The sequence below is a fragment of the Myotis brandtii genome, unplaced genomic scaffold (genome assembly GCF_000412655.1).
Source record: "Myotis brandtii unplaced genomic scaffold, ASM41265v1 scaffold454, whole genome shotgun sequence".
In the NCBI taxonomy this organism is placed as follows: Eukaryota; Metazoa; Chordata; class Mammalia; order Chiroptera; family Vespertilionidae; genus Myotis; species Myotis brandtii.
In genome coordinates, this window is record NW_005367354.1 from 422,450 (window position 1) to 433,149 (window position 10,700).

Consider the following 10,700-nt stretch of genomic DNA (forward strand, 5'->3'; position numbering starts at 1 on the left):
AGACGCTTCTGCTGGTGGTAAGGAGCGCCCAGGGTAGACCCAGAGGGCCTGGCTCCTTGAATGGTTGGCAGTGAAGAGGGCTCTCCTGGGAGGGGAGGTCTCCCCAAGGAGTGCTGACCACTCATGGGCCCGCCTCACGCCTCACGTGGCAACAGAAACCCCCCCCGAGAAAACCCCCCTCACCCTCCCGACTTTCAGGAACACCTCCAGGGGGCATCAGTACAGGCATCACAGCATCCACACAGGGCACATGCAACACCCAAGAGCGAGGGCCCCAGGGTGGACGAGAGGAGCTGAAGCAGGCGAGTGGTACCGGGAGGATTACATAAGGGGATGGGATGCGCAAGGTAACCGGTGATTTCCAAAGCCCCATACTGGCTGGTCTCTGTAAGGACCATGCCAGGGTCTCCCTCATCTCCTCACTTAGAAACACTCTACCCAGGAGGGCCTGTCCTAGCTGTGGGTTTCCTCCACGGGGCGGACGGCCCCTCCTGCAGAGCAGGCTCTGAGCGAGTTGTGTGGCATTGGTCAGGTCAAGCTTTGGGGCAGAGCCATGGGCCCCCAGGTGTGGGCAACGAGGTGGCAGGGGAGAGTGACAACGAGGGCAGAACGAGGTTCCAGGCCACAGCTTCAGGCTCCTAGCAGAGGTGGAGAACCTCCTGCCCACGAAGGTGTGAGAAAGCCCCAGGACAGCACCACTCCGCCGACATGTGACCGTCTCCACAAGACCCAGCGGGCATCAAGACCACACAGCAGGTGCCCCCAGCCCCAAACCAGTCACTTCTGCAAGCTGGGCCACTCCTGCTGGCAGTAGGCATGGGGGCGGCTGGGAACTTGGGAGGCAGCCCTGGAGAGGGCAAGTCTAGGCCTGCCTTGGCTCCCGGGGCCTGGCAATGCCCACACAGTCTGCCATCCCTCACCCGGAGCCCAGCAGGTCTGAGAGCAGGGGACACTCAGACACCGAGTGAGAAAGGGCACCAGGCCCACTGAGCGGTCCAGCTCTTCTCTCTGGGGCCCAGGCTGGTGCCAAAGGCCAGCTCCCTCCTTCCCTCTCCCTCAACCAGGCCAGTGCTACCCGACATGCACCAAGGAAGGAACGTGCATCGCCACGAACCCATCTGTAGGCCACTAGTGGGCAGGAGAAGGCGGGAGGCCAGGAGCCTGGGGCCCCCCGCAGCCCACCCAGAGGCACCCCCACCTCCCCCCGCAGATTCCTCACCGCCTGCAGCTTCTCCGTCAGCTCCCGACGGCGGTTCCGGCACTTGGCAGCGGCGAGCTTGTTCCTTTCCCTCCGGATTCGACGCTTCTCCTCCTCTTCAGGGGACAGCTAGAGGCCAAGGCAGAGGGTCCTGGTTAGGTTCAGGGATAGTGCCCCAGCTTTTTTTTAAAAAATATATTTTATTGATTTCTTACAGAGAGGAAGGGAGAGGGATAGAGAGTTAGAAACATCGATGAGAGAGAAACACCGATCAGCTGCCTCCTGCACACTTCCCACTGTGGATGTGCCGGCAACCAAGGTACATGCCCTTGACCGGAATCGAACCTGGGACCCTTGAGTCCGCAGGCCGACGCTCTATCCACTGAGCCAAACCGGTTAGGGCCAGCTTTTTGTTTTTTAGCTGCATTTTAAGTAGGGCGGGAAGCCCCTCTGGGACTGGGGAGGGAGGGAGGAAGGCAAGAGGAGCTCGGCCAGGCTCAGAGGACACCGAGGGCTGAGCCCACCCACAGGTGATGCCCCACGTGCAAAGGAGGACAGCGCAGCCACGGGTCAGGGACGCGGCCCAGGCGTGACGGCAGCAGCATCTGTCATGTCAGCCCCGAGGCTGTGCCAAGGCCAGCGAGAGGGAGCTGGGCTGCTTCCCCCAGGGAGTCCCCTCGTGCCAGCCAGGCCCGGCCCCACCCGCGACAGCAGCTTCTCCCAAACCCGGGCTAATTACCCCTCCCATCCCTGCCTGCTCTGCAAGCCTCATTATCCCCATTTGGCTAAGTGGCTGGGCCCCCGAGTAAGAACCACCCTGCAGGTGGGGGAGGTGGGGGTAGGGGGATGGTCTGTTGCCAGAGGGAGGGTCAAGGATGCCACCCCACTCCCGACTTCCTCTGCCAGCAGCTCTCAGTTCCACCCGAGGACCCAGCGGTGGCCTGGCCCACACCACGAGGCAGGACAGGATGGGCTAAAGGAGGAGAAGCCCTCAGGCACCTCAACTCCCGCTGCCCACCACATCCGCTCAATCAGCAAACAAGCGTCTTCTACGCGCCAGGCATGGTTTGAGGGGTTCGAGATTTATCTGAGGACAGAGTGAGCAAACCTCCCCGCAGAGCTCAGTCCGGCTTCTTACAACGAGGCTGGTGAGGGGCCGTGACTCATGCCACAGGGCAAGACCTCTGCTCCACTCGGCAGTGCTGACACAGCCCATCCAGGGCTCTGGCCCAATGCCCTGCAGGCGGAGGTGACACAGGACATGGCTGCGGGCCAAGGCAGAGGGCAGCTCAAAAGGAAAGACCATCCCGTGCGGTTATCCGACACGGACGGCACACCCATGTGCCAAGCGCTGTCCTGGGGGCTTAGAAGACTCTGAGGGGCTAAGACCTGGGTCTCACACTCTCGGGACACTTGGGCAAGAAAGCCAAAGCCACTCTTGGAGGGGAGGAGAGACGCTGCCCGCTGAGGGATGCTCCAGGCCACCCTGGGAGGGGGGGCAGGCCCTTGGCTGGGCCCACGCGGAGTCCCTGGGACGCTCCCTGAGCCTCAGCTCGTTTGCTGTGCCGTGCCATCCAGAACAGCAAAGCAGGGCACAGCCTCAGAGGACACACCCATCCCTGTCGATACTGAGGTGACCCCGTGGCCCCACGCTGCCCGAGCCCTGTATCCAAATTCTCCAAACACTGGCATGAAAATGTGCCAGTTACTGCTCAGACACAGACAAGCTCATCATACCTGCTCAGCTTTCAAATCCTTCCCCCAGCAGGCCCCATACAGGGCCCAGAGGGAGGTGGGACGCCTGGGGGGCGGGAGGGACCGCCAGGGCCTCCCAGCAGTCAGTCCCTGCCTCCCGGGGCTCCGCTGGGCCGAGCGCCCACCCCTCTGTGTCTGCCCTGAGAGCCCTTCACTCCTAGGATGTCAGACCACACTCCTCCACCTCCTCTGCCGCTCCCACCTCCGGGGTGAAGACCCAGGCCAGCTCCTCTCTCCAGCTCCTCCCTCGCTGTGTCCCTCAGCCCCGGCAGCGGCCGCCAGGTGGGATGCACCGAGCAGTCCAGCAGGGAGCGTCCCTAGGAGTCGTCAGGCCCCTTCCAAAACCTGACCCCACAGCCGAGTCCCACCTCCACATCCCTCAAGTCCCGGCCTCAGCCCCAGAGAGCCACGGGCTCCACATCCTCTCTTCTGAGAGGTATCAGGCCGGCGGGGAGCAGAACCCAGCAACGGCCTTTCTGTGTGGCCTGGGACGAATCACCGAACCTTCTGAGCCTCAGGCTTCCCATCTGTAAAATGGGATCAGCAGGACCTGCCCTGCCTTCCACAAATTGTCTGTGATGATCAGATGAGATGCAGCGTGTGAATCCTCTAACTAGAAAGTGCTAGGAAGGAGATGCGATCCCGAGGTCTCCTCTCGCGTGTTTTTTTCTGAGTCCCAGCAGAGTCCAGGTGGACCGGACACCCTGCTCTGTGCGGGGCCGGCCGCCTGGCTGAGGTCATGAGGCCACTGTGCCGAGGCCCTGAATACTTGCTGCTCCTCGACGTGTCTCAACCTGAGCCCACAGTTACCAAGGGAGCCCGATGGCCCTGCTGCAGTCCTGGGTTCAGGCTCCCCGTGAGGCTCTGCGAGCCCCTCCCCCACACGGATGGACGGCGGGGATGGTCCGCTTGGGCCTCCCTTCCCCTTGGCTGCTTCAGGACAACTTTCGGCCTCCCCGTTGGCCTAGAAGTCTCTTTCCTATCTGGTAGGGTCTGGGGCGGGCAACTTGTGGGAGCTGTGGGCATAGGAAGTGTTCAGGGGTGGTGACATCAACACGGTTACCGCTTGAGTGTGTCAGCACTACCGTGTACCCACCCACAAGCCACACACACCCTCCCCTCCCTGTCTCCTCAGTCACCGCCCCTGGGCTCAGAGGGAGCCTTGGGCAGGCTGGAGGAGGGCAGGGAGGCACCAGGCTGGCTCCGGTAGCAGGCCCCTCCCCTGGGGGAGGTCAGGAAGGCAGAAGCAAGCTTCAGGGAAAAGACCCGAGGGCTAGGAACCAGAGAGCCAAGGTGGAGGATGCTACCGCCCAGGCTTCGCCCAGGCTTCCTCCAAGCTGCCGGATGATTGTCTGAACTCCTAATTGACAATGACATGAAATAAAATGCTCCTGGCTCTCTCCCTCCCTCTCAAAAAAAGGAAGGAAATTTTCCAGACAGATTGTCTTAGGGCACGCCTAGATGGTGCAGTGGGGAAACCACAGGGCTGGAGGTCAAGGGAGGTGGATTCCAGTCCTGGCTCTGCACTAACTTTCTGTGTGACCCTGGCCAAGGCCCTTTTCCTGCCTGGGCCTCAGTTTCCCCATCTGTAAAATGGGTACAGAGGCAACATTTTTAAAAGCTGGTCTCCAAAATCCCTTCCAGATATAAACCTCTAAATCTGGTGTGAGCTAAACCCAGAAAAGGATCAAGAGTGTTCAGTGCATCTCGCTTTGTTGTTCTCCTAGCCCCAAAGAGTCCCTCTCACAAGCCTGGCTGTCTCTCAGGAGTCGCACACAGGGAGAATCCAGCTCCCCAGTGACTGCAGAGCGTGGCACCGTGGGCTCCCTGAAGGAAGCAGGCTTATAAAAGACACGAGGATCACTGCTACTGCAATATCTGCTACTGCAGTTATGGAAGCAATGGTGAGGGGAATCCTGACCACTTGCCCCCCTACCCACCCCAGCAGAAGCCCAACAGCAACTGTGAGCTGTATCGCTTACAGCATCTCTTATGCACCCCTCCCATGCCACCCTGCATGGTCCTGCTGCGAACAGAACAAGCCAGCACGTAGTAGATACAGGGCCCCTGCAGAAGCTTCCGGCTCCTTGGAGAGCGACCCTTGTAATTCCAGGTATCCTGGGTCACGATTACCCAGAGGACCGTGTTTAAAGGTCCTTGTACTGGAACGCTGTGATGCTGTCATCAGAGGGGTTCTCCAGGTCAACACTTGATTTGAAAAAGGGATTCCCCTCCTACAGCAGGTCCCCTTCCCTGGACTCCTGGTGGCATGGCCTGCAGATCACTGCACAGGGAGTCCCGGGCACTGGGTTCTAGTCCAGGCTCCTCTCGCATTGCCGAGTGGCCCCAGGCAGGGATGTCTGAGCTTTGGTCGAGTCATCTGTGAAGGGGTACATGTGGGGCACTTGGACAGCTCATACCCTCCTTCCTGGAATTATGCATGATTCTGCGGGCTCTTTCTGGAATCAGGGGGCCTGGGCTGCCTGGCTCCCTGTTGATGCACCCAGGGGCCTTCTGGTGGATGCTGCCTCGAAGGCAGAGGCCCCACCATTTTCTGGTCCCTCCCAGCCAGCTGATTCCTCCCAGCTGAGCCCCTTGAGGAAAACAAGGCTGATGCCTGACCTCCCACCCTCACCCCGAGTCAGCTGAAGCAGCTGGGCAGGCTCCCAGGACCCCCGTCCTGCCCCCTGGAACACTCATCCCAGGCACTTATCCTGCTTCACTGGAGGCCAAGGACACCTTAGTGGAAGGAAGTAAAGTGCTGTGGGCGGAACCGGCCTAGAGTGCGACCCTTTGGGTCTGCTGGGCGGCTTGTCTGCACCAGATACTGGGAGACAGTGAAGGGCTAATCCCAAAAAGCTGGCCAGGGCTCGCTGGCTGCTTGTCCTGTGGCCACTCTACCACGGATCAAGCAGGACACTGCTGCAGGCAGGTCCTATCAGTCCCTCCCATTTGCTGACACCTCACCACTTACAAGGTGTTTTCCACGCCTGACCGCCTTCAAGAGGCAACAAGTCTTGGCTGGCAGGTACCCTGATCCCTATCCTGCCGCTGAGGAAGCTGAGACAGGACTTCTAAGGGACATGGGAGGCGACAGAGCTGGACCTGACCTCAGGTCTCCACCCCTGCCTCCAATGATGGAAATCACGTGCTCCTGGCCCCTCTTTTTTTCTCTTCTCAGTGACCCCAGAACACTGACCCTGCTCCCCACCAGGCTGCAAAAACACCGTGTCACGAGGCCCCGAAAGCCACCGACATGGCTTTTCTATGCAGATCTGAGCTGTACCTGCTCATCTCTCCTCCTGCGACCCACAGTGGTGCCGATGGTCTTGATCACGCCGGGTCTGGGGAGGGCCATGTGCCCAGGGACAGAGGCCAGGCCCGGCAGGGGGCTGTAGGGGTGCGAGCGGGGGTACGGGTTGGACATGGAGGTGATCACTGTGGGCTGCACCATCCACTGCAGGTCCTGGCTGGTCGTGATGGCGTTGATGGTGGGGATGAAGGCACTGCCGGAGCCAGGCATATCGACCCGGAATTTCTGAAATGAGAAAAACAGGATTGAGCCGAGAAGTGCTGAGCAGAACAGGACACGCAGAGACAAGAGGCAAAAGCCAGCTGAAAGCAGGGTCAACGCTTGGGGGACCAAGGACACTGGTGGGCTTCCCTGGACAAATCCCGCACATCCAAGAATCAGGGGAATCCTAACTATTCCTGGGGCCCCGTGTCAGACCGGCTCCCTGATTGAAGTCCTGGGGACTCCATCCCTCAGTGAGAATGTCGTCATATCCCAAGTGACTTCTAGCACAGATGTGGTCCTAGCTGCTCACACTCAGCAGGCCCTCTCTGGGTCCCTCCAGGCCAGCTATGTGCACATCTGCAGGAGGGCTGGCCTCCCCCCTGAGCCTCCTGAGGCCCCGGGTCACCTGCCAATTATTCCCAGGGTCAGGAAGCGTATTGTGTCTGCTTTCGTCACTTTCCAAGCAGGATCGGAATGGAGCTGTGACCCCATCACCAGGGTGAGGCCAGGGCCATGAAAAGGTGTCCCCCCGCCCATGAGACTGAAAGTGGTAGCGTGAGCTGCCAGACCCCCCCGATTGCCCTTGACCTCCACCTTGCCCTTCACCCCCTCTTGCTTGGGACAGACATGCTGTGTCTCTCTCCTGTCTACATATCTATCTACCTGTGTTCAGCCATGCATCTGTGGGACACGGGAGCTGCCAGCTCAGACTTTTCTCTCTCTCTCGTAATTCACGCCCAGGCCACACTGCAGCGCCCTCTGAACACACTGCACACAGGAAGCAGTCTCCTTAAAGTGTACGGTGACGACAGAGAACAAAAGCTAAACTGGGCCGTGCTCCCCGGAAGCTGGGTTTGACCTTTCCTCGGAGCAGCTACTAGAAAGTGAGAGAAGGAGGGAGAAAGGAAGGGACACCCCCCTCCCACAAACACACAGCTTTCGGGGAAGAGCTCCCCGAACAGAACCCGCATCCTCAGAAGTTTCCTGTTTCTACAAAAAGAGCCTGCAGATCCTTTCTCCCCGACTCGGGTGGGTCAGATGACGACAGCAGGAACAGCACGTACTGAGCACGCACTAAGGGACAGGCACGGTGGTGTTGTACCTCGATTACTCACCCGTTCTCCCCCCCAGGGAAGCACTACCATGATCGCCATTTTAGAGGCAGAAAGGTAGGCTAAAGAGATGGCCTCCTCCCAGGCCACACTGCTAATGAAGCCAGGTCACCTGTCAAGGAGGCCAGAGTTCTCACACAAAACACAGCCCAGGTGCTGGACCCCCACTGCCCTCAGACAGCATCAGGTCATCTCTGCCAAGGTCCCCGCAGACCTCGCCTCTCACCCAGGAGGCCCCGCAGCTCTGAGACCTCCGATGAAATCCCGCTGTCATTACGCCATCATTAGCATGGGCACGACAGCACCTCCCCGCACTCGGGCCCAATCACACCAACCAGGACCAGCGGGATCAGCAGCAATGGCAGCTGCCCCCACCACTGTCTCTGCCGCTGGCGATGACACCTGGGTTCCTGTTGTGTAAAGGAAGGGGAGCTTAGAGCACCTGACTGGACCTGAGGGAGCCGAGAACCCTTCCTGGCTCGTTCCCCTTCCAACGGCCTGACCCTAGTCCGGGTGGCAGCATGCGCTGCCTCACCTCCCAGACGGCCCCAGGCCAGAAGCATTCAATGAAGAGAGGGACCCAGCACAAGGGATTCTGGGATTCCATGAAGCACGCCACCCAGTGCAATAAATTCAGGGACTGTGTGGTGCTTCCAGTGCAATGGATTCTGGGATTCCGTGAGGAGAGCTGCCCAGTGCAAGGGATTCTGTGTTGCCTCAGAAGGCAGACAACTGGGCTTTTTTATCAGGAGCTGACTGCAAAGAGGTGTATATGGGTGTGTGCGTGCGCGTGCACGTGCGTGTGCGTGTGCGTGTGTATGGCGTGAGGGAGGGAAGGGTGCACTGAACAAGGAAGGACTCCATGGGAAAACGCTCTTTAGGAAGAAAGCAGACAACCAGGGCGAGGCTTTGAGGAGGCAGAGCACTGAGAGCGTGCAGAAGCACTGGGCCCAGACGGCTGTTTCTCAGGCTGTGAGGGGGGAGGGGGGTGCGCTGGCAGGGAGTCAGCACTGCACTTGGAGTCGTCGGGAGGCCTGGATTTGAGGCCTTGGCAAATCTGAGGACTGTTTCCCTGCCTACGTGGGAATGCTAACACCACACTCCCTGCCCTGTGCCGAGGGTTAAATTAGTAGCTACTTGTAATCACAGGCTATGAAAGCACGCGCATGGTTCTCAGCCCCGGCTGCACATTAGAATAGTCTGAGGAGCTTTTTCAAAACACCAAGGCCGGAGCCAGCCTCGCCATTAGCGTTCGAAAATAACTGGTTCGGGGTAGGGTTCTGATAAGGTATTTTTAAAAACCACCTGGGGAGATTCTAATGTGCAGCCAGGGTTGAGAAATGGCGCAAACAGATGGGAGGCGGCATCGCCATTGCTGTCACCACCACCATCGCGTTATCATCATCATCATCGTCGGGCGCTCTGCACGGGTGGCTCCGGGGAGAACTGCCAGCGCCCCACTCCTGGGGAGCACCCAACATTTCACTCCATTTCTCTCCCACGTCAGGGCGGATCTGAAGGACCCCTGAGGCATCCAGGGTTTAATGTGACCTTGACCTCCATCTATGGGGTGGGGTGGGGAACTGTCAGCTTTCCTTTCCGGAAAGCACCCAAGAAATTCACTTCTCATTCCAAGCACCCAAAGAGCCCCCATTCCAGTCCAGGGGGAGCAGAAAATCGGAAGCAAAGCTTGGACACTATGATCCCTTAGGAGAAGGTGGAGGACTCGGCCCCTCGCAGGGCCCTGCAGTCCCTGCAGTCCCTGGCTCCATGGCAGGGAATGTGCTCCCGGCCCCCAGCCAGATTCCTTGCAGCGATGGCTTGGTCTAGACAAAACAAGACAGCAATAAAAGCAAGACAGAGGTAATGACTGCCTCTAAATGCAGGTACACCTTGTTTGAGAGGGAGCTAAAGCCATCTGGATAACACCCCGGCTGTAAACACCGTCCCATCCCCAGAGGGGACTGGGGCTGATAAAGAAGGCTTTGTCTCCCAGAGGAGCCTCTGCGAGACACACACAAGTTTAAGTGAGATCTGGCAGATGTCTTGTCTCACCTCTGAAGGTGTTATTCAGAGGAGAGGTGAGGCGAGGAGTTTGTGGTCCGGGCCTGGCATTCTTCTATGCCAACAGGCCCAAGATAAATCGCTGGGGTTAAAGTGTGGTTCTCTAAGACCGGGTTACACTGAACAGAAACTAAGATGAGGTTCCCAGTTGCGGGCATTAGGGTAGTTGGATTCCTGCTGCAGCACCAGGTGTGTGCTGGGCATGGGGGGCTAGAGGAGGTGACCCGGGACCTCCCTTGGCTCCTCTGGGGTCCCCCAGCTTCCCCCGGAAGCTCCACGTCTAGGGACAGGTTCAAAGATGCTAGATGTCTGTGTGGCACTCCAACCTGGCAAACCCTCCAAGTGCTGTAGTTAATTGTGCCATTCTGTCCATTGCTGGGTGGGCAAGAATGCCCATAAAAGGACAAACTGGCCCCCACTGACCTCTGAGAGGAGAGTTTGGCTAACGTTCGCTGTAAACGGCCGGGTAGTAAATATTTCAGGCTTTGTGGGCCGCACCGTCTCTGTCGCAACTACTCCAGTCTGCCACTGCAGCGGGAAAGCAGCCACAGACAATATGTAAACAAACAGGCCGGCCTGGGTTCCATTAAACCTTCCTTATAAAGAGACTGGGGCCGTAGCTTGGTGCCCCCTGTTCTGGAGGGACATTTTCATCTCCTGTGCTCAGGTTTGGGGGAAAAGGACAAAGAGAGGAAAGGAGAAAGCAAAACATCAGACCCGAGGGCTCCCTCTAACCCAGCCGGTCGCAGGGACGGGCTCTGACCCCGCAGCCTGCATCTCCAGACCCTGAGCTGCAGCCCGAGCCCTCACCAGCCTTGCGGCGGGTCCCTGGGCATCAGGACCTCCTTTACTCCGCAGCACCTGGACGTGAGGGTGCCATGGGCTGCTCAGTAAGTACGTGTGTCCTCCTCCCACTGCCCGAGAGACAGCCCCGAACACAGGGCGCCTATGGCCACCTGAGCGTCATCAGATCAGAGAGGTGCCCGCAGCCCAGCAGTGGCTGCTTTGGAAAAGGACCTTCCTGAACTTTTACACAACAGCCTTGGATGCAGAA

At 59.0% G+C, this 10,700-nt stretch overlaps 1 protein-coding gene across 1 annotated transcript in view; it reads right to left on the reverse strand.

Annotated features, from left to right (window-relative positions):
• FOSL2 (FOS-like antigen 2) overlaps positions 1 to 10,700 on the reverse strand; it is a 16,838-nt gene that overhangs the window by 2,680 nt on the left and 3,458 nt on the right. The window contains exons 2-4 of the mRNA XM_005874952.2: positions 10,070 to 10,222; positions 6,240 to 6,491; positions 1,220 to 1,327 (exon numbers count right to left, since the gene is read on the reverse strand). Of these exons, the coding sequence (XP_005875014.1) occupies positions 1,220 to 1,327; positions 6,240 to 6,491; positions 10,070 to 10,222 (513 nt within the window). The remainder of the gene's footprint in view (positions 1 to 1,219; positions 1,328 to 6,239; positions 6,492 to 10,069; positions 10,223 to 10,700) is intronic.